The sequence below is a fragment of the Panthera uncia genome (assembly GCF_023721935.1).
Source record: "Panthera uncia isolate 11264 chromosome C1 unlocalized genomic scaffold, Puncia_PCG_1.0 HiC_scaffold_4, whole genome shotgun sequence".
In the NCBI taxonomy this organism is placed as follows: Eukaryota; Metazoa; Chordata; class Mammalia; order Carnivora; family Felidae; genus Panthera; species Panthera uncia.
The window spans coordinates 83,941,988-83,966,229 of NW_026057585.1; the positions used below are offsets into that span (position 1 = coordinate 83,941,988).

General features: G+C 40.6%; 1 protein-coding gene across 1 annotated transcript in view; it reads left to right on the top strand.

Annotated features, from left to right (window-relative positions):
* Window positions 1–1,112: 1,112 nt before the first annotated feature.
* The window catches only part of DNAJC8 (DnaJ heat shock protein family (Hsp40) member C8), a 27,463-nt gene continuing 4,333 nt past the window's right edge, over window positions 1,113–24,242 (top strand). The window contains exons 1-6 of the mRNA XM_049618811.1: window positions 1,113–1,229; window positions 3,473–3,574; window positions 15,043–15,099; window positions 18,782–18,848; window positions 19,371–19,465; window positions 21,039–21,110. Coding sequence (XP_049474768.1) covers window positions 1,152–1,229; window positions 3,473–3,574; window positions 15,043–15,099; window positions 18,782–18,848; window positions 19,371–19,465; window positions 21,039–21,110 — 471 coding nt within the window. The 5' untranslated portion in view covers window positions 1,113–1,151. The remainder of the gene's footprint in view (window positions 1,230–3,472; window positions 3,575–15,042; window positions 15,100–18,781; window positions 18,849–19,370; window positions 19,466–21,038; window positions 21,111–24,242) is intronic.

A 24,242-nucleotide genomic window follows, 5' to 3' on the forward strand; every position in this document is an offset into this window, starting at 1 on the left:
TGGTTGGAGAAATACCAACCCTGGTTTGTATGACTTAAATGAGAGGAAATAACCTGCAGGGCACATTTTCAAATGTTGATAGCATAAAACTTGGAAAAACACAAAAGCAGAAGGATAGAAATAATAATCACTTATAAGATCACTACGTAGTGGTAATACTTTGCTGTGTTTCTAGATGATATTTAAGTGCCATTCTAGTTTCAGAAATTCTGATTCTAGTTCTCAGATACTGTTGTTTCTTGATTATGTCCTAGGCTGGGCATCCAATGGAGGGTCTTACTGAACTTGTGCAAAGGATAGTCTAGGTACTATGATGGCTGTAATTAAAAAAAAAAAAAAAAGGAAAATAACAAGTGTTGGTGAGGATGTGGAGAAAGGGTAATGCTTGTACATTGCTGGTGGGTTCAGCCACTGGGGGAAATAGCTTGGCAGTTGCTCAAAAACTTAAATACAGAATTACCATAAGACTCAGCAATTTCATTTCTAGGTGTGTACCCTCCACCGTTGAAACTGAAAACTAGTATTCAAATACATGTACACACATATTCATAGAAGCACCATTTCAGTATAGCCAGAAGATGGAAACAATCCAAATGTTTATCCCTTGGTGAGTGAAAATAAATTGGTATATTTACACAGCAGAATATCATTCAGCCATAAAAAGTAATGAAATAATGATTCATGCTATACCTTGGATGAATCTTGGGAACATTGTGCTAAGTGAAGAAGGCAGATACAAAAGGTCACACATTGTATGATTGCATTTATATAAGATGTCCAGGATAGGTAAATCCATAGAGTCAGAACACAGACTGGTTGATGTAAGGGGTTGAATAGAAAAGGGAATGGGGAGGAACTGCTTGATAGGTCTAAGTATCCTTCTGGGGTGATGAAAGTGTTTTGGGACTAGATAGAGGTTGGTGGTTGCACAACACTGTGAGTGTAAAGAGGCACTGAACTGTTCATTTTGATTATATGTTATGTGTATCTCACCTCAATTAAAAAGAGTCTATTTAGGTTAGAGGTTTCTGTCTTGGGAGCCAGCCCTTTAAGAGTCACAAGGAAGGGGGCGGAGCTAGGGAGGCGGGCCTGTAAGAATCACAGGAGGCTGCGCCTGCGCGGGAGAGTCACGTGGTTGCTGGGCCGGGGAAATGGCGGCTCCAGGAGAGAGCGGGGCTTCGGCTGGCGGAGGGAGCACTGAGGAAGCATTTATGACCTTCTACAGTGAGGTGAACACCGAGTGAGGAGTAGTGGCACCGGGGCGACTCTACTCGGTCCTGCTTTCCCAGCGGGCAAAGGCAGTGGTCTTCCTGGCCTGGACCGTTGGGCGGTTCCTCCTGTCTGGCCTTCGGGCAGGCAGGGGGGCTGGGGGTGTGTGTGCGCATCTCTGCCTCGTAGCTACTGGGGGAATACCTTGGGCATCGAAAAAGGGGCCAGGATCCGACGTCTGCGGGTAGACGACGATTGTGGCCAACGAAGTGCCTGGGCGCGTGCAGAGGGCCCCAAGTCCGCGGAGTCCGAGGCTGGCAGGAGCTGGCAGAGTCCGGCCTTCTTGGGGGCGACTTAACTTTGCTGGGCCTCATTTTTATTCTGAACGGAAGCACTGTCTACCCTTAGTCCTCTGTAATGAGTTGTATTACTGGTTATTTCTGCCATTCGTGGGCGCCCACTATGCATCATGCCAGGGAGGCATTATCTTTGTTTTACAGATGACAAACCTGAGGTTTAGGGAAGCGAAATAATTTGTTCTGGGTCTTACAGCAGATATCAGCTTGGTATCATGTTAGGATTGGGGGGTCAGTTTGGTGTGAGCCTCACTTATTGTCGCATTTCCAGCACGTATGTCATAGTAATTGCTTGGTAAATATTTGTTGAATAAATGAATGAATAAATGAAAAGCATGCCATTTGGAGTCAGGGGACCTTGGATTGGATTTTTGCAAGGCAGTTGGACTGTGTTTTAATTCTTTCAAGACGTTGATTTTGCAGATCTTAGGTTTTTACCTCTGTAAAGCCAGAGTTAATATTAAAACAAGAGTTTTTATGAACGTTAAAGGAGTTAAGGTATAAGAAAAGGTGTCATAACATATAAAGCAGAAAGAAGCATCTTTCTAAGAGTTAAAGCTGAATGGCATGGATTTGAGGAATGGAGTTGCTCCTGTCTAGGCTGTGAGCTGCTCAGAGTTCACCGTGTCACATTCATTTTTTATCTTTGGTATTTGTAACAGTGCTTGTTACATAGTAGATTCTCCACAGTATTAAATTTGAAAATGGAATTAGCATATCCTTTATAGTCTGTCCTTTTGAAATGCCTAATTCACATGAAAATGTTGATATGCTGGTACCAAAGTTTATTGACCTCTAATGACTACTCATCAGTTACACTGGAAATTGTTTCACTTACCATCTCTTAGTTAGAAATAAAAATAAACTAAAAACAATTCTGGCTTCTCTGAATTGAACGAGGGAAAGTACATGAAGGAGGATCCTTCAGACATCATTCAACCAGTGTTTCTTGAGCACCTGACACGTACAAATGTACTGTTTAGGTGCTGGAGGTATGGTAGTGAACAATAGAAAAATCCTGTCTTAGAGCTTGCATCCTATAGAGAAAGATGAGCAATAAACATGTAAAATATAGTGTCAGGTGCTACGAGGAAACATAAGTCTAGGAAAGAAGATGGGGTGAGGAGTGACATGCTATTTTCAAGAAAGCGAAGAGGAAAGATACTGAGAAGGAATGGCTTTTTATGCTACCGAAATTATTTCCAAACTCCTTTTGGCCATAGGAATAAAGATGGTATATAACATATAAACATAACATGATTCATTTCAACTAGCATTCCAATTCTGACTGTGGTACCAAGGATGTTTTTCTGGCACTACCTAGTGCCTGTTCTCCTTGGTGTTGTTTTGGGTCCGGGATTTTTCTAACTCTATTCGCGTGATAGGTAGGCAGAATTACTTGTCCCTCCCATATACTTTTTTAATGCTGTGTTTAGTGTATGGTATATTTCAGTGTAATTGTATTTTTCTTAAATGAAAAATTGTAAATTAAGTATGAACAACACTAGTACATCTTCTGTCATAAAGTGGAAGCTCTTTGAAGGTGGTGGCTGTGACTTATTTATGTTCATTTGTGATTCTTATCTTGGAGTCAGACTGTTGGAATTAAAATTCTAGTTTACAAGTTGGGTAGCCAGGAACAGATCAGTTAACCTCTCTAAGTCTCAGTTTTCCTATCTGTAAAATGGGAATAATAGTAGTATCTACTGTATAGGATGGTTGAGAGGAATAAATATATGTAAAGTTTTTACAGTGTTAGAATTCAGTGAATGATACCTGTTGTAATTATTCTTCAAATGTTCACATGTAGACAGATTTTGCTCAACATGTCAGTAGCTTGTTAAAATGACAATTCAGAGTTTATTATTGAACTTTAGTAATGAAGTTTTTATCTCCCTTCATTTTAGGTCAAACAAATAGAGAAGAGAGATTCAGTTCTAACATCCAAAAATCAGATTGAAAGATTGACCCGTCCTGGTTCCTCCTACTTCAATTTGAACCCATTTGAGGTGAGCTGTTTGAGGTTGCTATGGCCTTGTGATGGGAGCTTTTCATAGCTGCAGGCAGACTTACATCAGAACCTTTGTCTTATAGTTGGAACTGAGATTGGCTGGTTTTATTGTGAGCAAAGCATGAGAAGGCAGCATGTTAGGAAAAATGAGATGGTCTGTGACCTGTCAAATATTCTCCATCTTTGGGGCGCCTGGGTGGCTTGGTCGGTTAAGCGTCCGACTTCGGCTCAGGTCATGGTCTCACGGTCCGTGAGTTCGAGCCCCGCGTCGGGCTCTGTGCTGACAGCTCAGAGCCTGGAGCCTGCTTCCGATTCTGTGTCTCCCTCTCTCTCTGACCCTCCCCCATTCATGCTCTGTCTCTCTCTGTCTCAAAAAAATAAATAAACGTTAAAAAAAAAAATTAAAAAAAAAATATTCTCCATCTTTTACCAACCCTAATATACAGGGCTTTATTTTCAGATGTGAAGGGCTAGCTACCCTTGATAAACTTAGGATCTTTGATTTAGTTTGCTTGTTACAACTTTTCTTTTGTACCGCAGTAAAAAATACTGAAAACCCAGGGTGCCTGGGTGGCTCACTTGGTTAAGCATCTGACTCACTTGGTTTTGGCTCAGGTTATGATCTCATGGTTCCTGAGTTTGAGCCCCATGTTGGCCTGCTTGGTATTCTCTGTCTCCCTGTCTCTGCCCTTCCCCTGCTCTCTCTCTCTCTTCCAAAAATAAGTAAACTTAAAAAAATATATCAAATATCCAACAACCAAAAAATGACCACAGGGTTATAGACAAGCAAATATACCTTCTGGGTCTCCTTTGTTTTATAATTTTGAACTTTTCCTAAATATGAAAGTAAATCATATTTCTTACAAAGATTTGAAATATAATAAAAGCAAGAATAATCAAGTATAACCCCACCTAAGAGAAATAGCTCCATCTTAATTGCTTATACTTGAACTGTTTTAAAAGTTCTGTTTTGAAACAAGGAGGATAATGTACTTCATGCTATTTTATTTTTTAAAATTTTTTAATGTTTATTTTTGAGAGAGAGAGAGTGTGTGCAAGTGGTGGGGAGAGCAGAGAGAAAGGGAGACACAGAATCCAAAGCAGGCCCAAGGCTCTGAGCTGTCAGCAAAAAGCCTGACACGGGGCTCGAACTCATGAACTGGAGATCATGACCTGAGCCAAAGTCGGATGCTTAACCGACTGAGCCACCCATGCCCCCTACTTCATGCTATTTTAAATGCTGTACTGTGCAACAACGTGGACAGAACTAGATTATATTATGCTAAGTGAAATAAGTCTATCAGAGAAAGACAAATGTCATATGATTTCCCTCATATGTGGAATTTAAGAAACAAAACAGTAGAACAATGGGAAGCAAAAAAAGATAAAAACAGAGGGGCAGGCAGGCCATAAGAGACCCAAATATGGAAAACAAACTGAGGGTTGCTGGAGGGGTGGGGAGGATGGGCTAAATGGGTGATGGGTGTTAAGGAGGGCACTTGGGATGAGTACTGGGTATTATGTGTAAGTGATGAATCACTAAATTGTACTCCTGAAATCATTATTACACTATATGTTAACTAAATTAGATTGAAATAAATAAATAAAATAAATGCTATATTGTTATACAAAATATGTGTATACATTTTTTTTTTAAATTTTAATGTTTGTTTATTTCTTGAGAGAGACAGAGACAGAGCATCAACAGGGCTGGGGCAGAGAGAGAGGGAGACATAGAATCCGAAGCAGGCTCTAGGCTCTGAGCTGTCAGTACAGAGCCCGACGTGGGGCTCGAACCCATGGATCATGAGATCACAACCTGAGCCGGAGTCAGACACTTAACCGACTGAGCCACTCAGGTGCCCCTGTGTATACATTTTTTAAAAAGAAACTTCTACTGTTTTTTTAAAGTTTATTTTTGAGGGTGGAACGGGCAGAGAGAAGGGGACAGGATCTGAAGTGGGCTCTGTGCTGACAGCAGACAGCCCAACTCAGGGCTCGAAGTCACTAACTGAGATCGTGACCTGAGCCGAAGTCGGATGCTTAACTGACTGAGCCACACAGGCACCCTGGTGTACAAATTTTTAAAAGTCTCCACAGTTTTTATTTAAAGAATTCCTTTACTGGGATGTTTGGGTGGCTCAGTTAGTTGAGCATCTAACTCTTGATTTCAGCTCAGTTTGTAATCTCAGGATAGTGGGTCAAGCCCCGCGTCGGGCCCCATACTGAGTGTGGAGCCTGCTTAGGATTCTGTCTCTCTCCCCCTGGTGCCCTTTCCCCTGCTCATATTCTCTGTCTCTGAAAATTAAAAAAATTATTTAATAATTCCTTTATTTTTCTTTATTATAGGATATTTAAACTAGTTTCTAGTTATTCACAATTATAAATAACTTTGACATGAATATTGTTACATCTTATAAAAATAACACTTATTGAGCACCTGTAAACTTTTTTTTGTTCCTACTTTTTTTTTTTTTTTTTTGTGGTAAAATATACATAACATCTGGGGCGCCTGGGTGGCTCAGTCGGTTGGGCGTCCGACTTCGGCTCAGGTCATGATCTCATGGTTCGTGGGTTCGAGCCCCGCATCGGGCTCTGTGCTGACAGCTCAGAGCCCGGAGCCTGTTTCAGATTCTGTGTCTCCCTCTCTCTATGCCCCTCCCCAACTCATGTTCTATCTCCCTCTGTCTCAAAAATAAATAAACATTAAAAAAAAAAAATTAAAAAAAAATATACATAACATCTAATTAACCATTTAACAGTTTTTAGGTGTACATTTCAGGGGCAGTAAGTACATTCAGTGTTGTGCACCCATCATCATTGTCATCTCTAGAACTTTTTCATCATTCTAAACAGAAACTCCAAACCCATTAAACAATAACTCCCCATTCCTCCTACTCCCAGTCTCTGGTGATTTCTATTCTATTTTCTATCTATCAATTTGCCTATTCTAAGTGCCTCATGTAGGTCGAATTGTATAGTATTTGTACTTTTGTGTCTGACTTATTTCATTTAGCATAATGCTTTCAAGGCTTGTCCATTGCTTCTGTTTTTTTGAAGAGTAACAAAAAATTGTTTTTAAGTTTATTGATTTGAGAGAGAGGGTGTGCATGTGTGCAGAGTGTGTGGGGAGGGGCAGAGAGAGGGAGAGAGAGAATCCCAAGCAAGTTCCTCACTGTCAGTGCAGAGCCTGACTTGGGGCTTAATCTCATGGATGGTGAGCTCATGACGTGGACTGAAATCAAGAGTCAGATGCTTAACTGACTGAGCCACCTAGGTGCTCCTGAAGAGTAATTTTTAAAGAATTGTTTCATTTTATTTATCTTTTTTTTTAATGTTTATTTTTGAGGGGGGGTGGCGGAGAGAGGAAGGGAGGGGCAGAGAGAGAAGCAGAGGATCCAAAGTGGGCTTCGTACTGACAACAGAGACCCTGATGTAGGACTCAGACTCAGGAACCACAAGATCATGAGCTGAGCCAGATGAAGTTGGATGCTTAAGGACTAAGCCACCCAGGCACCCCAAGAACTGTTTCATTTTAAAACAATTTCAGATTTGTAGAAAGGTTACAAGTACATTATGAAGACTTTCTTGGACCGTTTGATACCAAGTTGCTAGTATGATGTTCTTTGCTCTAGAATACTTCAGTGTGTTTTTCCTACAAATGACACTTTCCTACTGAAGCACAATATAACCATCAAAATCAAGAAAGAAACATTGGTACACTGTTACCATGTAGTTCTCAGACCCCATTCAAATTTGCCAGTTGTCTCAATAATGTCCTCTACAGCAAAAGGATCCAGTCAAGAATCAACTGTTATATTTAGTTGTTGTGTCTGTTTAGTCTTTAGTCTGGAACAGTTTCTCAGCCTTTCCTTGACTTTGACGACCTTACCATTTCTGAAGATTACGGGCCAGTTATTTATTAAAAAAAATTTTTTTTAAATGTTTATTCTTTTTTGAAAGACAGAGACAGAGCACAAGCAGGGGTTGGGCGGAGAAAGAGGGGGACACGGAATCTGAAGCAGTCTCCAGGCTCTGAGCTGTTGGGGCTTGAACCCACGATCTGTGAGATCGTGACCTGAGCTGAAGTTGGACACTCAATTGACTGAGCCACCCAGGCGCACCCAGGCCAGTTATATTGTAGCATCTCTCTCAATTTGAGGTTGTTTGATATTTCTTCAGTTGGATTCAGTTTATGCAATGTTGGAATGCAGGAATATCACAGAAGTGATACTGTATTCTTCTCTTGGCAACTTATAAAGTACATGATATTTCCAATATCCCAGGTTTATCCCATTTCTAATGATGTTAACTTGATCACTTCGAGAGGTGCCTGCTGTGTTCATAAGTTACTTTTTTTCCCTTTTGTAATTAGTAAGTATTTTATGGGGAGGCACTTTGAGACAGTGTAAATATTCTCTTATCAAAGTTTCAGTTTATTCATTTATTAGTCAGTATAGATTTAGGGTTTCCTATTTTATCCAGTGTGTTGTATTTTGATATTATTTATTTTGTTGCTCAAGTTGTCCCAAATTGGGCCAGTAGGTTATCTTTCAAGCAAGGTCCTATCTTTCGATATGTTTTCATCATTCTTTGATTACTAGACACTCTTGTACTTTTCCTGACCCAGCCTAAAATCATTTCAGTGAGGAGCTCCGATTCCTTTTAGTGAAGAATGGTATTTAGAGATAAAGATTTGGGTGCTAGGTGTACTCATTGCTGTTGGGAATGTCACTACTCCAGACCCTATTGGTAGATAGGGCTAAGAAGTGAGTGTATGTGTATGCATGCATATGTGTGTTTGCATGTGTACATACATGTATTGACATCCAATTTCAATCCAACACTACAGGGTTTATTCTAGTTTTGTTTGTTTGTTTGTTTCTTTGTTTGTTTAACATGTTTGTAGTTCCCTTCTCTCATAGTGAGAAATCAGGCTCCCACTATTTTAAATATGTGTATATTTACTTAATTGATCGTCCTGTTTACATCTGATCTCCCAGCTGCCATTCCTCACCGTACCTGAGCTTAAAACTCCCATGCCAGGTTACCCTTCCAGGTGGGTGCATTCCTCACCCACCTCTGGCTCCCTGGGACCTCTCTTCATCCCTTTTGGACTCCAGCATCCTCCCCATCAAACAGGCACATTTCTACCGTGCTCTGGCTTTGACCCTTACGTCAGGCTACCTTCCTCTGAAAACATCCTCCCCATCTTACTTGGGCTCTAACTCCATTCCATCCCCCCCCCCCCCCCCGCCTTTGCATGGAGGCTCTCTTCACCCTGATCAGGCTCCAACTTCTGTGACTGTCATACTTCCATCCAAGTGCTGTCTACATTCTGCTTGGGTTCTGACACCTCTTGTTGGACTGCCTTCCTATGTTGGATGCCCTCCTACATGGGTGCCCACCTCACCAAGTACAAGTTTCCCATGCTAGGCCATCCCTTTGTGGAGATATTCTTGCTTGGACTCCTATACTCTGTGCCAACCCACTTCCCTTGTAGACACTTTTCTTACCTTGCCCACTCTCAAATACCCCGGTTGCATTCTATTTCCTTTTTTTTTTTAAAGAAATTTTTAAAATGTTTATTTATTTTTGAGAGATAGGGTACGCATGTGTGCAGGGTAGGGGCAGAGAAAGAGGGAGACAGAGGATCCAAAGCAGGTTCTGTGCTGACAGCAGAAAGCCTGATGTGGGGCTTGAACTCACATACTGTGAGATCGTGACCTGAGCCGGAGTCAGATGCTTAACCAACTGAACCACCCAGGCGCCCCTCAACTCTGCTTTCATGTGGATGCTTTCCTTAGCCCTCTTGGGCTCTGATACCCTGCACTTGGCTACCCTCCCATGTTCACAGTCTTACCCTGCTTAGGTTTTAACACCCTATGCCTGGCTGCCTGCCCACTGAGATGCCCTTCTCAACCCACTTTGTACCTCCATGTCAGGGTACCTTTCTGTGTGGATGCTCTTCTCACCCCATTTGTGTTCCACCATGGTGTGACTGGCCACTGTTTCCTGTGTGGTCACCACCATCTTCATCCCAGATGGGCTCTGACCCTGCACTGGGCTATCTTGATGTCCTACCCAGGATAGGTGTCTACTTTGCCTGGCTCCACTTAATGTGTTTGGATTGTATTGCTCAGAAAGGGAAGGGTAAGACAGAAAACTTAAAGAGTACTTTTGAGGGGCATCTGGTTGGGTCAGTTGGAAGAGCATGTGACCCTTGGTCTTGGGGTCATGAGTTAAGGGACTTGAACTCATGACCCTAAGATCAAAAGTCGCATGCTCTTCCGATTGAGCCAGCCAGGAGCCCCTGATTGTTTTTCCCCAAGAGTATTCTTGGTACAATTTGGGGGAGGGAAGGGAGAAGATAATTTGTTTGAGAAGGATAAAGAATTTGATGATATGTTCTTTGTATTTAACCATACTTTTTTTTTTTTTTTTTTTTTTAATGTTTACTTATCTTTGAGAGAGGGAGACAGAGAATCTGAAACAGGCTCTAGGCTCTAAGCTATCAGCACAGAGCCAGACATGGGGCTCGAACCCATGAGCCTGGAGATCATGATCTGACAGCTGAAGTCAGACGCTCAACTGACTAACCCACCCAGGTGCCCCTCTATTTAACCATACTTTTAAATTGTGCAGAGTACCATGAAAAGGGGACACGTGATCATATAACTTACCCATTTATTTGTTAAGGTAATTTGTGTTTCCTGTGGTTATCTGATTGAAAAGAAATGACAGATTGTTGGGACTACTATGAAGGCTGGAATTTTAACACCCTACTAGTTAATGTGGTTCTGGAAGTCACTGCCCTGTAGTTCCTGTCCTGACTATATAAAGTATGTTTGAGGGGCTCTGGTGGCTCAGTTGGGTAAGCGTCTGACTTTAGCTCAGGTCATGATCTTGTGGTTCATGGGTTCGAGCCCTGTGTTGGGCCGTGGAACGTGCTTGAGATTTGCTCCCTCTCTCTCTCTCTCTCTCAAAATAAACAAAAAAAAAAAATGTTGGAGTATATGTACACATTATGCATATGTATATATGTGTATATACGTATGTACACACTCACAATTGACCGTTAAACAATGCAGGGATTAGTCAGTCATACAAACCCTCATGCAGTTAAAAATCTGTGTATGACTTTGACTCACCCCCAAATTTAACTACTAATAAACTACTATTGACTAGAAGCCTTACTGAGACCAAACCATCAATTAACACGTTTTGCATAGGTATTACATACTGTATTTTTACAGTAAAGTAAGCTAGAAAATATTAAAAAGTCATAAGAGAAAATACATTTATAGTAGTATACTATATTTATTGAAAAAAAATTCATATGTAAGTTGACCCAGGCAGTTCAAACCTGTGTTCAAGAGTTGACAGTGTGTGTGAATGTATGTGTGAATATATTTATCTTTACACAAAGATATGGTGAGGTTGACACTTGGGAAGATGAGAGATTGTGTTTGAATGGGCAGGACTCGATGACCATCCATAGAACTTTTTTGTCTTTTCTATTTTCTACAGATGTGGTGGCCACTATATAGGGTGGGTGTTACTGTCATTGTCTCCTTATGAAGTTGCTTTTTGAACCTTGAGTCAGAATTAGGTGTTCCTGGTGATATAGGAAATGAGCGACTTTTGTTTTTCACGTAGCAGCTATGGAGACATCTAAATGAATCTGAGTTTTCTACAGAGGTAGCAGGAGAGGGAGAGAGAGAATCCCCAGCAGACTTCGCACTCAGCGCAGAGTTGGACGCGGGGCTCAATCTAACAAACCGCCAGATTATGATTTGAGCTGAAATCAAGAGACTGAGCCACCCAGGCACCCCTGGTCTTTTTCTAGTAAGGAGAGTAATGCAGTGATAGCTGTCATGCCAGGTGTCACCTGGTCAACTGAAATGTGAGTGGTCTGCCTAGACACCATCTCACTGAGTAGCAGGTAGAAAAGGGAGGAGTAAGACTGGGAATCTGAGGGACCTTATTACGGGAATCATCATCCAGGGCGCATTTTTCTTTTCTCTTCCTGCCCTCTCTCTAGCTCCCTGTTTGGCCATGCGTCTGACCTTCAGCTATTATGCAAGGATCTTACACATTCTGCAATTATTCTTCAGTTGAAGGCCCTTCTCTACTTCTTCCATAAGCGTAGAGGAACCTGTGCCCCTGCTCAGTCCTGTCCTTTTCATGTTCCTTATTTTGATTTAACTTCAAGGCCCCAGCAAGGAGCTCTACCCACTTTATTTTTTTGTGTATCTTATTAAGTACTTCGGAAGGAAAGGTGTTTATCTTAGAACTCTGGAACTTGTACATAATTATCAGCTCATAGAGTTCACATATGACTTAAGACTGGATTCCTTTTTCAAGTGAAAGATTCCAAAGGAGGCTGTTACAATTTGAGTTCAGAAACTTGTATCGATGTCAGGCATTTTTGTTCATGTGTGATGGTTAATGAACTCTTTGAGGTCTAAGACTGGATTTTTCATTGCAGTATCCCCAAAGCCTGAGACACAGTAGGAGTTCAGAAAAACCTTCCAAGAATCTGAACAGATCTGTGTGCTTCCTAAGAGCCATGTTGGTAATATGGCATTTGTCACATTTGTAAGAATTGTTTCTTGTCTGTTCCTCCCCTGATGGACCTTCAATTCCGTGAAAATAGTAGTGAGCACAGTAGGAATCATAGGTGCTCCATAAGTTTGTACTGAGTGTGAAGCTGGCTTTAAAGAGGTTTGGGCCACAGGTATAGGCCCACTGTATTCATGTATTTCATGGCCACATATGGTACCTCCATCTATTAAGGATAGAAAAGGAGTTGATTAGCTTTGAAGGCACTCAGTGAATTTTTGTTGCCACTGATCAGTACACATGTGATTAAGTTATTCTTGGAAAAACAAGGCTGGTGTGTGTGTATATATACATACCTTCATTTTTGCCAGATTATCTGAAAGTAAGCTGTAGACATTGTGATGCTTCATGCTTAAATAATTTACCAGGCATCTCCTCAGAATAAGAATATATAGCCATATAACCACAACACCATTATTGCACCTAGGAAAAACAACATTAATTCAATAACATCATCTAATGTAGTCCACACTCAAGTGGCCCCAGTTGTCCACCAAATCTTAATTATAGCTATTTTATTTAATTTGGGAATCAGTCAAGGTTTATGAATTATATTTGGCATTAGTTCTAGGCTATAGCTTTATTGGAGGCTTTTTTTATATGTGAGGTGGGAGGTTTTCCATTCTTTCTCATTCATTTTGTACACCTTCTGGGGTTGGTTGGACTTTGGTTTGCTCCAATACGTTTCTTTTCCCCAGAACCAAGGTAAGGTAAAATTCTCTTCTGAATATTTGTGTATGTACAGTTACCTTCTTTTATCTATAAATCTTATATAGCTGCATACTTTTCATAAGTGACTTTTTCCCAATTCCTTTCTCCCTTGGGAAGGTAGAGGGGACACAATGAATCTTGAAAATGTGTTGCTTTAAAGTTCTTCTGTTCCCTCACCCTTATTGTATGCCTAGCATTGGAGAGTGGGCGTGTTCTTGTTGTAACCTTCCAAAGTTGGCCGAATGCAGTGGTCATTCAGCTCCGTTGCCTACCACTAACTTTATTACTATAGGTGGGCTGTTGGAATGTTTTGAAAGCTTGCAATAAATCTTGACATTACTTGTTGCCAGGTTTTTTTTAAAAACACTGCAAGCATCTGACTAAGCTTGGTAGGTTACTATGCGTTTTTAATTTCTGGTATATGTTTTTCTTTTCAAGGTTTATTTTCATTTATTTTCTCTTTGCTGTCCATCTCCCCACCACCCCCCACCTGCCCCGTCCTTAGTTCTGCTAACGTTGAGCACACTTTTTTCTAACCTACATCATTTCTTACCAGTGTTTCTCAGACTTTAATATGATTCAGATTACTTGGGGATCTTGTTAAGTTTTGATTCTGATTCTGTTGCACTTAAGTGAGGCTTTCTCTTCTGGATTTCTAACAAACTCCGGTCGCCCTCTGGCCTTGAATATCAAGTAAATAAATAGTAATGCTGTGTTGAATCCATGGACTACACTGTGAAATCTTCCCCCCAAAGCACTTATTATATGGTAATTAAAAAATACGTTTTCCCTGCTTATTTATCTTTGCATTTCTGGTACATAGCAGTGTGTTCAGCAGGTAGTAGCTACTCTATAAATGTCTGAGTGAATATATATATATTTGTGGCGATGGGCTCAGGATCCATGGTGAAGACTGTCAACACCAGCTTACCTAGGCGTGGAGAATGATTAAATTTATTCTTTAAAAAACAAATTGCTCTAAAAATACAGTTGATCCTTCCATTTGGCTGTACCTCAGTTCTACTGAGTTGGAACCAGACTTTTCTATAGTAGGCCCGTTGCTCACAGGTCTTCACAGGCAATTCTGATGTTCACTCTGGGCTGAGAACCATTGGCCCATGTGAATTACAGATATAAAGGGGAGCCCCGTGGGCCTTTCTGGATTGAAAATCAGGGATCCAGCCTCATATTCTCCTTATTGCGTATTTGTACTTTCTCCACATTTGCAAAGATAAGTAGGGGTGTGTAGGGGGGTGCTTTTTTTAATGAATGAAGGAGAAATGCAACATGGTCCAGAAACCTGTCTCTGGATATAAGATAAATTGTCCTTCTGATGGAGTAAAACATAAATGTATTTTGTATTGAGAAATACATATTGAGAAACATAAAATGGTATAACTGTTATTCTGTTACTGGTTTTCTCATTTATGTTTCTTTTTTTCCTTTTTTAAAATATTTTATTTTATTTTTTTAAAGTAATCTCTACACCCAACCTGAGGTTTGAATTTACAACTCCAAGATCAAGAGTTGCACACTCTCCCGACTGAGTCAGCCAGGTGCCCCTCATTTTCCTTCCTCCCTTCCTTCCTCCCTCCCTTCCTCCCTTTCTTCCTTCTTTCCTTCCTTGCTTCCTACCTTCCTTCCTTTTTTAAAGTTTATTTATTTCGAGAGAGACAGAGACAATGCAAGTGGGGGAGGAGCCAAGAGAGAGGCTGAGAGAGAGAATCCCAAGCAGGCTTTACACTGTCAGCGCAGAGCCCATTGGGGGCTCGAACTCATGAAACTGTGAGATCATGACCTGAGCCGAAACCAAGAGTCAGATGCTTAACCAACTGAGCCACCCAGGCACCCCATATTTCTTTTTTTATTTTTTAAGTAATCTTCACACATACCCAGTGTGGGACTCAAACTTACAACCCAAGACCAGGAGTCATAAGCTTTACCAACTAAGCCAGACAGGTGCCCCTCATTTATGTACCTTGAGCGTTTTTTAGAACTGTGTGCCAGGTACTGTTCTAGAATATTGAGTACTGCTCTAGATGTTGATTATAACATTTATAATTATTGGGCACCTGTTAAATTCATAAATTCTTCTAATCTCTTTTACAGTTTTGACTTTGATTCTTCCAGGTTCTTCAGATAGATCCTGAAGTGACAGATGAAGAAATAAAAAAGAGGTTTCGACAGGTACAGTATTATTTCCCTGTAATAGATGGAGTCTGAACCTTCTGGAAATATAGTAGCACATGATTCTCTTAGGATTTGCTGTTACGACTATTGGACCAAAATTTAATTTTTTTTTTAAGCTTAAGATTATGTAACTTTTTTTTTTTTTTTTTTTTTACATTTTATTTATTTTTGAGAGAGACAGAGACAGAGCACAAGTGGGGGAGAGTCAGAGAGAGAGGGAGACACAGAATCAGAAGCAGGCTCCAGGCTCTGAGCTGTCAGCACAGAGCCTGACGTGGGGCTCGAACTCACAAACCGCTGGATCATGACCTGAGCTGAAGTTGGACGTTCAACCCATTGAGCCACCCAGACGCCCCAAGATTATGTAACTCTTTAAAAACAAACCTCATAGTGACATAAAATCTTAAATAATTTATTGACCATGGCTTACCTCTTATTCACACAGCCCACCTGCAGCAGTAGTTATTGGTAAGCTATGGAGCTGAATGACCACTGCATTCAGCAGGCTTTTTGAAGCTTATTACAGGAGCATACCCACTCTCAAATTTAGGCATACAGTTGGGAGTGAGGGAGAAGGAAGAATAGGATGAATTTGACCTCTGAATAGAATGAATCTTATATCCAAATAGAACCTTTCCAGGCCCTTAAGTAAGCGGGAGAAGTACAAGGTAGAATAGTGGAACTTACATGGAGTCATGCTTATTAAATTCCCTGCCTTCCTGGAGAAAACATGTTAAATGATTTGAAACAGTTTTTTTATTTTTAAGACCCCCTTCCTCAATAATTTTATCTTGTGCAAACTTAAACACCCAAGAGATACCTGGTTTCATGTAAATAGTGCTTTATTGTCCAGTCTGTTTAATAACCTTGAGCTACAAAGGTTTATAGTAGTCTTTTTAAAAAACCCTTCCAATTTTGATAGCTGAGTAACCCCCAGCCTTTCTTTCTAGGAGTTGAATAAACACACTCCCTGCCATCTGTCTTTGCAAATTGGATTTTCTGTATACCTAATGTCTTTTTTGTTGGTTTGTTTTTTAAAATGTCCCCAACTTTTATATATCTCTTTGTACTTCATATTGTAATAGGGTCTGACCAGTGCAGAATATAATTCTCATCTCCTGCATTCCATACTTGTTAATATCCAATATTATGCCTGCTTCCTCAATACAGTAACTGCCCCCACATTGCTGACTCATAATCATGTTCTGATCTGCTATTAAGCCAAGATGTTTTTTATCTTTGCCTACTAAGTCATTTCCCATTATATAACATTAAAACATTTTTTTTGTTTATGTTTTATTTATTTTTGAGAGAGAGATAGAGCATGAGTTGGGGAGGGGCAGAGAGAGAGGGAGACACAGAATCCGAAGTAGGCTTCAGGCTCTGAGCTGTCAGCAGAGAGCCTGACACAGGGCTTGAACTTGCGAACTGTGAGATCATGACCTGAGCCAAAGTCAGATGCTTAACCAACAGAGGCACCCAGGCGCTCCACCCTATCTTATAACTTTCTCTTCCTGAGTTCTACTCTGCACTTATATTCAGCTTTTATCCCCTTAAAATGTCAAGTTTCCTAATGTAATGCATTAGCAGTCTTTCCCAATTTCATAAGCAAGCATTCAAATCCACAGTCAAAACTTTTTTATGTAAGCTGTATGAAGAACTCAGTGAGAGTTCTTTAGTTATTAATATGATCTAATAGTTAAGGGTATGGGCCTTAGAGCTATATGACTTGAGTTTCAATCTCAGCTGTACCTCTTATGAGCAGTTTGAAGTTGGACAAGTCCCTTTCAACCTTTCTGTGCCTGTTACCTCATTTATAAAATGCCCGTAATGTGTCTACCCAGTAAGATTGTTATGAGGATTTAAATGAGGTAATCGAACAATGCACTTAGAGAAGTATGTCTTTTTCTTGGCATGCAGTATGTCCTCTTTCTGTGCTATCAATGTGTGTTAGACAGTATGCTGTTTCTTGCATTATTCCAATGAGCTAGAGGTACCTAGTATTGTTGTATTTACAGAGGAGGAAACTGGAACAGAGATAGGTTAAGTGAATTGCTCAAGGTCTCACAGCTGGTAGGTGATTAAAGTTGGAATTAGAGCCCAGGATTCTGACTCCAGTAATGCTGGATTTAGCATTTCATTCCCACTTGCTGTCATTATCTCCCAAAAGTCCCACTGTTCCAATTAGTTGGTTTTGGTCTGTCAATGACAGTAGGTCAGTGGTTCTTAACCCTGGCTGTCTGAAAGAATCACCTATGGAGATATTTGCTTTTCACTTTAACTTTTTTATTGTATGTTTCTTTTTGAGAGACAGAGAGAGACAGAGCGTGAGCAGGGGAAGGGCAGAGAGAGAAGGAGACACAGAATCTGAAGCAGGCTCCATGCTCTGAGCTGTCAGCACAGAGCCCAATGTGGGGCTCAAATCGTGAGATGACCTGAGCTGAAGTTTAACTGACTGAGCCACCCAGGTGTGCCCCCTGTTATAAAAATTTTTAATTATATTTTAAAAAGAAAGAATAGAGCAGTGAGTCCTCATATACTCACCATCTGTAGGCAACAGTTTGCTTCATTAACTATGTTTTTGGCCGAGTTGTGAAGTAAATTATAGATATCATGGTACTTTACCCCCAATATTTCATCATGTATCCCCCCAAGAAAAAAAAAAAAGGACATTTTCTTGCATAACTACTTGTTAGACCTAACAAAATTGACACTAATTCCTTACTGTCACCTGTTTCCCAGTAGAGGTTAATCCAGTAGAGGCTTAAAAAAGTACAGATTCCAGGGGTGCCTGGGTGGCTCAGTCAGTTAAATGTCTGATTCTTGATGTGGGCTCAGGTCATAATCTTACGGTTTGTGGGATTGAGCCCCATGTTGGGCTCTGCACTGACAGTGAGCAGCCTACTTGGGATTCTCTCTCTCCCTTTCTTTCTGCCCCTCCCCTGCTCCTGTGCACACGTGTGCTCTCTTTCTCTCTCAAAAAAAAGTACAGATGTCAGAGACTGATTCAGAGGGTCTGAGAGTAGCAAGTAGACCTATATTTTAAAAAGCTTTACAGGGTTGGAGCATAGCCAGAACTAAGAACTACTACTTAATGTTTTCTTTTTTTTTTTTTTAAGTTTTTATTTTAGTTCTAGTTAACATACAGTGTAACATTAGTTTCAGGCATACAGTATAGTGATTCAGCAATTCCGTACGTCAGCTGGTGCTCATCACAACAGGTACACTCCTCAGTCCCCATCACCTATTTAACCTATCCCCCGCCCCCCTCCTTAGAGAACCACAACTTTAAAAGTTCTTTTAGGAAAGAGATGATGTCTTATACGTGCTTTAGCCTTCTTAGTGCTTATCAGTATAAGGAACATAATAGGAACTGGGTACTTTTCAGTCTGTCTTCTGCATCCTCACAGCATCCTTGTAATGCTTGGCTTATATTCCTTCTCGACTTTGTGATTAAAATCCTAAATGTTTCCCAGCATTTTACCTTTTGGTGCTTGAGTTCTAAGGACCAGTGTTTCTGCACATTTTATGATACTTACTAATTTGTAAAAAATGTTTCTGGCTGACAGTCTTTTTTGCTATAATACCTTAGAGCTTTTGGTTGGAAGGAGGCATGATGCAGGTGAAGAGTTACTAAATGTTCCTCGTATTGACAAACCTAACTTTCCCCTTGTTGTAGTTATCCATATTGGTGCATCCTGACAAAAACCAAGATGATGCTGACAGAGCACAAAAGGCTTTTGAAGGTATTTGTAAATTTACCTGCTCCTGACTAAAACTTTTATCAGTGCTAGAGACTAACTGTTCCTTGTCCTGGATCAAGGAAGGAATGTTACAGTTTTGTCTTCTGGTGATGAAGAAGCTGTGGTTTTCAGTAGAACAGTTGTCATTGCAAAGCAGAATGTTGCTGTTTAAGAAATAGATCTTAACTTTGCCTTGTTAAAACTTTTATGTGCCAACAAAGACTGTTACTGCATAGGATCATTTTTCTTCTTTGAACAACAACAAAAATAATTGGAAGTATTTTATCACTGAATTAAATCTAGTTGTGGTGTATATAGTCTTGAGGGTATATTTAATTTTTTCCAAGGCTCTCAAGGAAAGTCATTGCTGTAGTTGTATGTTTTAAAATTAGCTTAACAACAATAAATAATTTAACAAAATAGGGAATGCTTTTAGATGGCACAAGTCCATTTACGCTGCCTGAGTATAGTTCAGACTTTCAGAGGGTGTTTGCAGAAACAGTTAATTTCAATGTTTTGCATTAGCTGTGGACAAAGCTTACAAGTTGCTACTGGATCAGGAACAAAAGAAGAGGGCCCTGGATGTAATTCAGGCAGGAAAAGAATACGTGGAACACACTGTAAGTATTTATAGTGCTGCTGTGTTTACAGGAAGTATTAGCAAGCCTTGGGCACCTTGCAGGAGGGTAAATGTTAACCTGGCAATACCTACTGGTGCAATTTGTGACCATTTATGTGGTCTCTGTAACTTTGCTGTGGTGCTCATGAATAGTGTTGTGCCTTAGAGCTCAGGGTGTGGAGTGGCTAGGAGGCTGCTCCCACCTCTTTTCCTTACCAGCTGCATGCTGTGGAGAGAGGGCTTTTCTTTCCCTCTCGTCACGTGTTGTCACGTTACCCACTTCTGAGAGTGGAAGAGTGGAGCAGCCATGGTGATCCTTGACCCTGGATTTTTATTCTTGTCTCAGTGAAGGGGTTGGAACATGGGCTTGAGGAAAGACTGGCAAGGGGATATGAGTAATTTTTTTTCTTTTTAATAGGAGGAGGTGTATATCTGTATTAATAACAGGGTTGGGAAGGATCAACTAAAATAAATTGAGTTATAGCTGGCTTTATTTTTTTGCATTACCTAAATCTCCTGAGTGGTGGGAAGGGTTAAGATGGCTTGCTTGAGGTAAGAAAGGTTTTTGTTTTTATTTTTTACTTGCTGGGGCAAGAATTGTGAGGCCATTTGTAAGAGCTGTTTCAATTGGGAGTGAATATGGGTGTGACCTTTTCTTTGAAGAGCTTTGGAATCTGAAATAGAACTGTATAACCAGTAATAGTAATAATGAGTCCAATTTAGATGAAGAAAATGGGTAAAAAAGAGACAGATGGCCATAAGTCTATCTTGCTGGTCATGTGTTGGAAGTGGTACCTGTAGGCAAAATTTTGGTAGAAATCAGGGAAGGACCTGACAAGTTCTCCTTAAATCATTGTGGTATTTACTTTTCCTCTTATTTTGCCTATAAAGGAGCCATCCTCAGGCTTTCTGGCCACAAGGTGGCAGTAGGGCCATTCTGAGCTTGGAAGACACTGGCTTTTTGCTGGAGCTGTAGTAAATGGTTATTTAATAGAGAAATGACATTCTTATGTGAATGGGTATGTTTATTTTTTTTTAGCTCTCAATGGTGGCCAGAATGATAAAACAACAAACAAACAAACAGTTAATGTGGTATGAAAATTACTGGTTTAAGGGGGTTTCACAGTGAGAATTATCAATAATGCAATTTTTGAAATACCTGGAAACAGTTACACTTAATGCCACAAATTCTGTAGCTTCTTATAAAACTTGACAAATGTAGTTTCTTTGCTATAAACACATAACTACAAACCACAAAAGATTAATGGGTAATCTGTTCAATGTATCAAAGGTTCTGTGGATCTGGCCTAGGATCGGATGAGTTGGGGACAACTTCCTTGCTGGTCCTCTTGCATCCTTCCTGGTGGATTGGATTTTAGATGAGGTTAGAGGAAGGACCCCTGATTCCTAGTTCTCCTTTAACTGCATTGCTGTTTTGGAGGGGAGGGGAAGAGGCTCATTTTTTTTTTTTTCCATGTAAACCTTTTATTGTATGCTATATCCATTGAAAAGTGCACATGTTATATGTGTGTAGCTTAATGGATATTCTCAACTGATGAAAAAATTTTTTTTAGGTGAAAGAGCGAAAAAAGCAATTAAAGAAGGAAGGAAAACCTACAAATGTGGAGGAGGATGATCCTGAGCTGGTGAGTGAAATATGTGAAAAACCACCTTATCTCATGTGATTGAGCTCATTGATTGGTGGGTTAAAGAGAAGGAAGCCTAAAAAATGGTGCATACATGCTAGAAACATTTGGTTTTAATTTAAAGTATTTAAATGTATGTCCATTCACCTTTCTTTAAGCTTCACTTTTTTTTTTTTTTTTAAACCATAGGACTATGACTTTTTCTTTGAGTGTGTGTCTGCTGATTGGAGTTTGCAGTTGACTTCACTGTATAAAACATACATACCAAGCATTATCCGTAGTTTCTACTTTTTTTTTAAAATGTTTTATTTGTTTTTGAGAGAGAGAGAGAGAGAGAGCGAGCATGCACATGTGCGTGCACGAGCAGGGGAGGGGCAGAGAAGGAGACTCAGAATCTGAAGCAGGCTCCAGGCTCTGAGCTGTCAGCAGAGAGCCCGATGTGGGGCTCACACATATAGTTTCTACTTTTAATGTTTTTTGAAGTACGTTGAAAACTTAGGTATTTGTGAAACAAACCAAGAGGAAAATCCTAGCTATATATGATTTATTGTTTTTTGATTTTGGGGACTTTGGGTTTTTTGGACGGGATAAAGAAGAATAATAGCTTTATTGCTTTGCTGGGTAAGAGAGGCCGCAGCAGGCTAAGGCCTTCAAAACTGCAAGCCCACCCAGAGGATTCATTTTTCAGTCTTTTCCAGATGTCTCTCCTGTATCTAATTCAACAGCAATATTTTTAGGGACTTATTTTTATTGAATCTTTCTAAAGCATTTCACTTAGTTTAAAAAGATACCACAAGCATTTATTTGTATAACCACATTCATCAGTTTCTGTGGTAGGGGCGCCTGGGTGGTTCAGTTGGTTAAGCATTGGACTTTCGCTCAGGTCATGATCTCGTGATCCGTGAGTTCAAGCTCCGCATTGGGCTCTGTGCTGAAAGCTCAGAGTCTGGAGCCTGCTTCAGGTTCTGTGTCTCCCTCTCTCTCGGCCCATCCCCCACTCACCTCTGTCTCTCTCTCTCTTAAAATAATAAAAAAACATTAAAAACATTTTCTGTGATATTTAAATCTCATAAGTATGGTAGTAATTGCAACTGTCATAAACCACTTTGGGAGCAACCACAAGTGACTCTAAACAGCTAGTAAACGGCTTTCCACCAGCTGTGGGTGCTCATTGTGCTTCAGGTAATAATTTACAGAGAAACAGCATTGCTTCATCCATTGAGTTCATTAGTGGAGATTAGTTGAGCGAGAGATTCTACTTAGATATTTGTGTCCGATTGCCTTCCTAGCCTGAAAAATTCAAAGTCATCTTAATCTTGCTTCAATTTAGGTCAGTACGTAAGTCACCATGTACTTATCTTGTTTTTAAAGATTTATAGGGGCTTCTGGGTGGCTCGTAGGTTAAGCTTCTGACTCTTGATTTTGGCTCAGGTCATGATCTCACGGTTCGTGAGTTTGAGTCCCACACTGGGCTCTGTACTGACAGTGTAGAGCCTGCTTGGGATTCTCTCACACTCTCTCTGCCCCTACCTCATTCTCTCTCTCACTCTCAAAATAAATAAATAAACTTAAAAAAAAAAAAAAAAAAGATTTATACAAGAGAAGCTGTCTTGCTACGGAAACTTGCTTACAATTCTTGCTTCAGTGGCTTCAGTGATTTTCCTGACAGTGACTGGCCCCATCTTCTGCTTGAGAACTGTTAAGTCGGTCACCTTTTGCACTAGCCATCTGTTTAGGGTGTACTCTGTCCCTGTATTTTAGTTTTTTCTCTTCATTTCCTCAATCTTCCTTTCTCTTCCTTTCTCTACAGTTATCCTCTTTGGTCTTTTCTTTTTTTCTTTTTCCTTTCCTTTCCTCCTCCTTTTTTTTTTTTTTTTAATTTATTTTTATTTTTATTAAAAAAAATTTTTTTTTTTTAACGTTTATTTATTTTTGAGACAGAGAGAGACAGAGCATGAACGGGGGAGGGGCAGAGAGAGAGGGAGACACAGAATCGGAAGCAGGCTCCAGGCTCTGAGCCATCAGCCCAGAGCCCGACGTGGGGCTTGAACTCACGGACCGTGAGATCGTGACCTGGGCTGAAGTTGGACGTTTAACCGACTGAGCCACCCAGGTGCCCCCCCCCCTTTTTTTTTTTTTTTTAGAGAGAGGAAACATGTGCATGCAGAGGGAGGGGGGAGAGAGAGAATCTTAAGCAGTCTCCACACCCTATATGGAACTCAACTCGGGGCTCTCTCACAACTGTGAGATCATGACCTGAGCCAAAATCCAGAGTCCAGTGCTTCACCAACTGAGCCACCCAGGTGTCCCTCTTTGGTCTTTTCTGAAGACTCTCTTAAAAATACTCCTTGGTCCTTTACGTTGTTAAGAACCCTAATTTTGGGGGCACCCGGGTAGCTCAGTTGGTTGAGCATCCAATTTCAGCTCATGTCATGATCTCATTGTTGGTGAGTTCAAGCCCCACATCGGGCTCGCTGCTGTCAGCCTGTCAGCACAAAGCCTGCTTCAGACCCTTTGTACCCCCTCTCTCTTCTCCTACTCTGCTTACGTTCTCCCTCTCAGAAAATAAATAAAACGTTAAAAAAAAAAATTAAAAGGGGTACCTGGGTGGCAAGTTGGTTAAGCGTCCAACTTCAGCTCAGTTCGTGATCTCGCATTTCGTGAGTTTGGGCCCCACATCGGGCTCTGTGCTGACAGCTCAGAGCCTAGAGCCTACTTCGGATTCTGTGTCTCCCTCTCTCTCTGCCCCTTCCCCGCTTGCGCTCTCTCTCTTGAAAATAAATAAACATTAAAAAAAGTAAAGAATGCTGACATTTTCTAAAATAAATTTTATTTAAAGGATTTTTTTTTAAAGCAAGGGGTTTTTTTTTTTTTGTTTTCTTTTTAAGTTTTATTTATTTATTTTGAGAGAGAGAGAGAGCACAAGCAGGGGGGAGAGGCAGAGAGAGAAGGGGAGAGAGAATCCCAAGCAGGCTCTGTTCTGCCAGGACAGAGCCCAGTGCAGGGCTCGACCTCACAAACTGCGACATCATGGCCTGAGCGGAAACCAAGGAGACCAAGAGTCGGATGCTTAACCAACTGAGCTACCCGGGCACCCTGAGGATGTTTTTTTGTTTTTTTTTTTTAATGTTT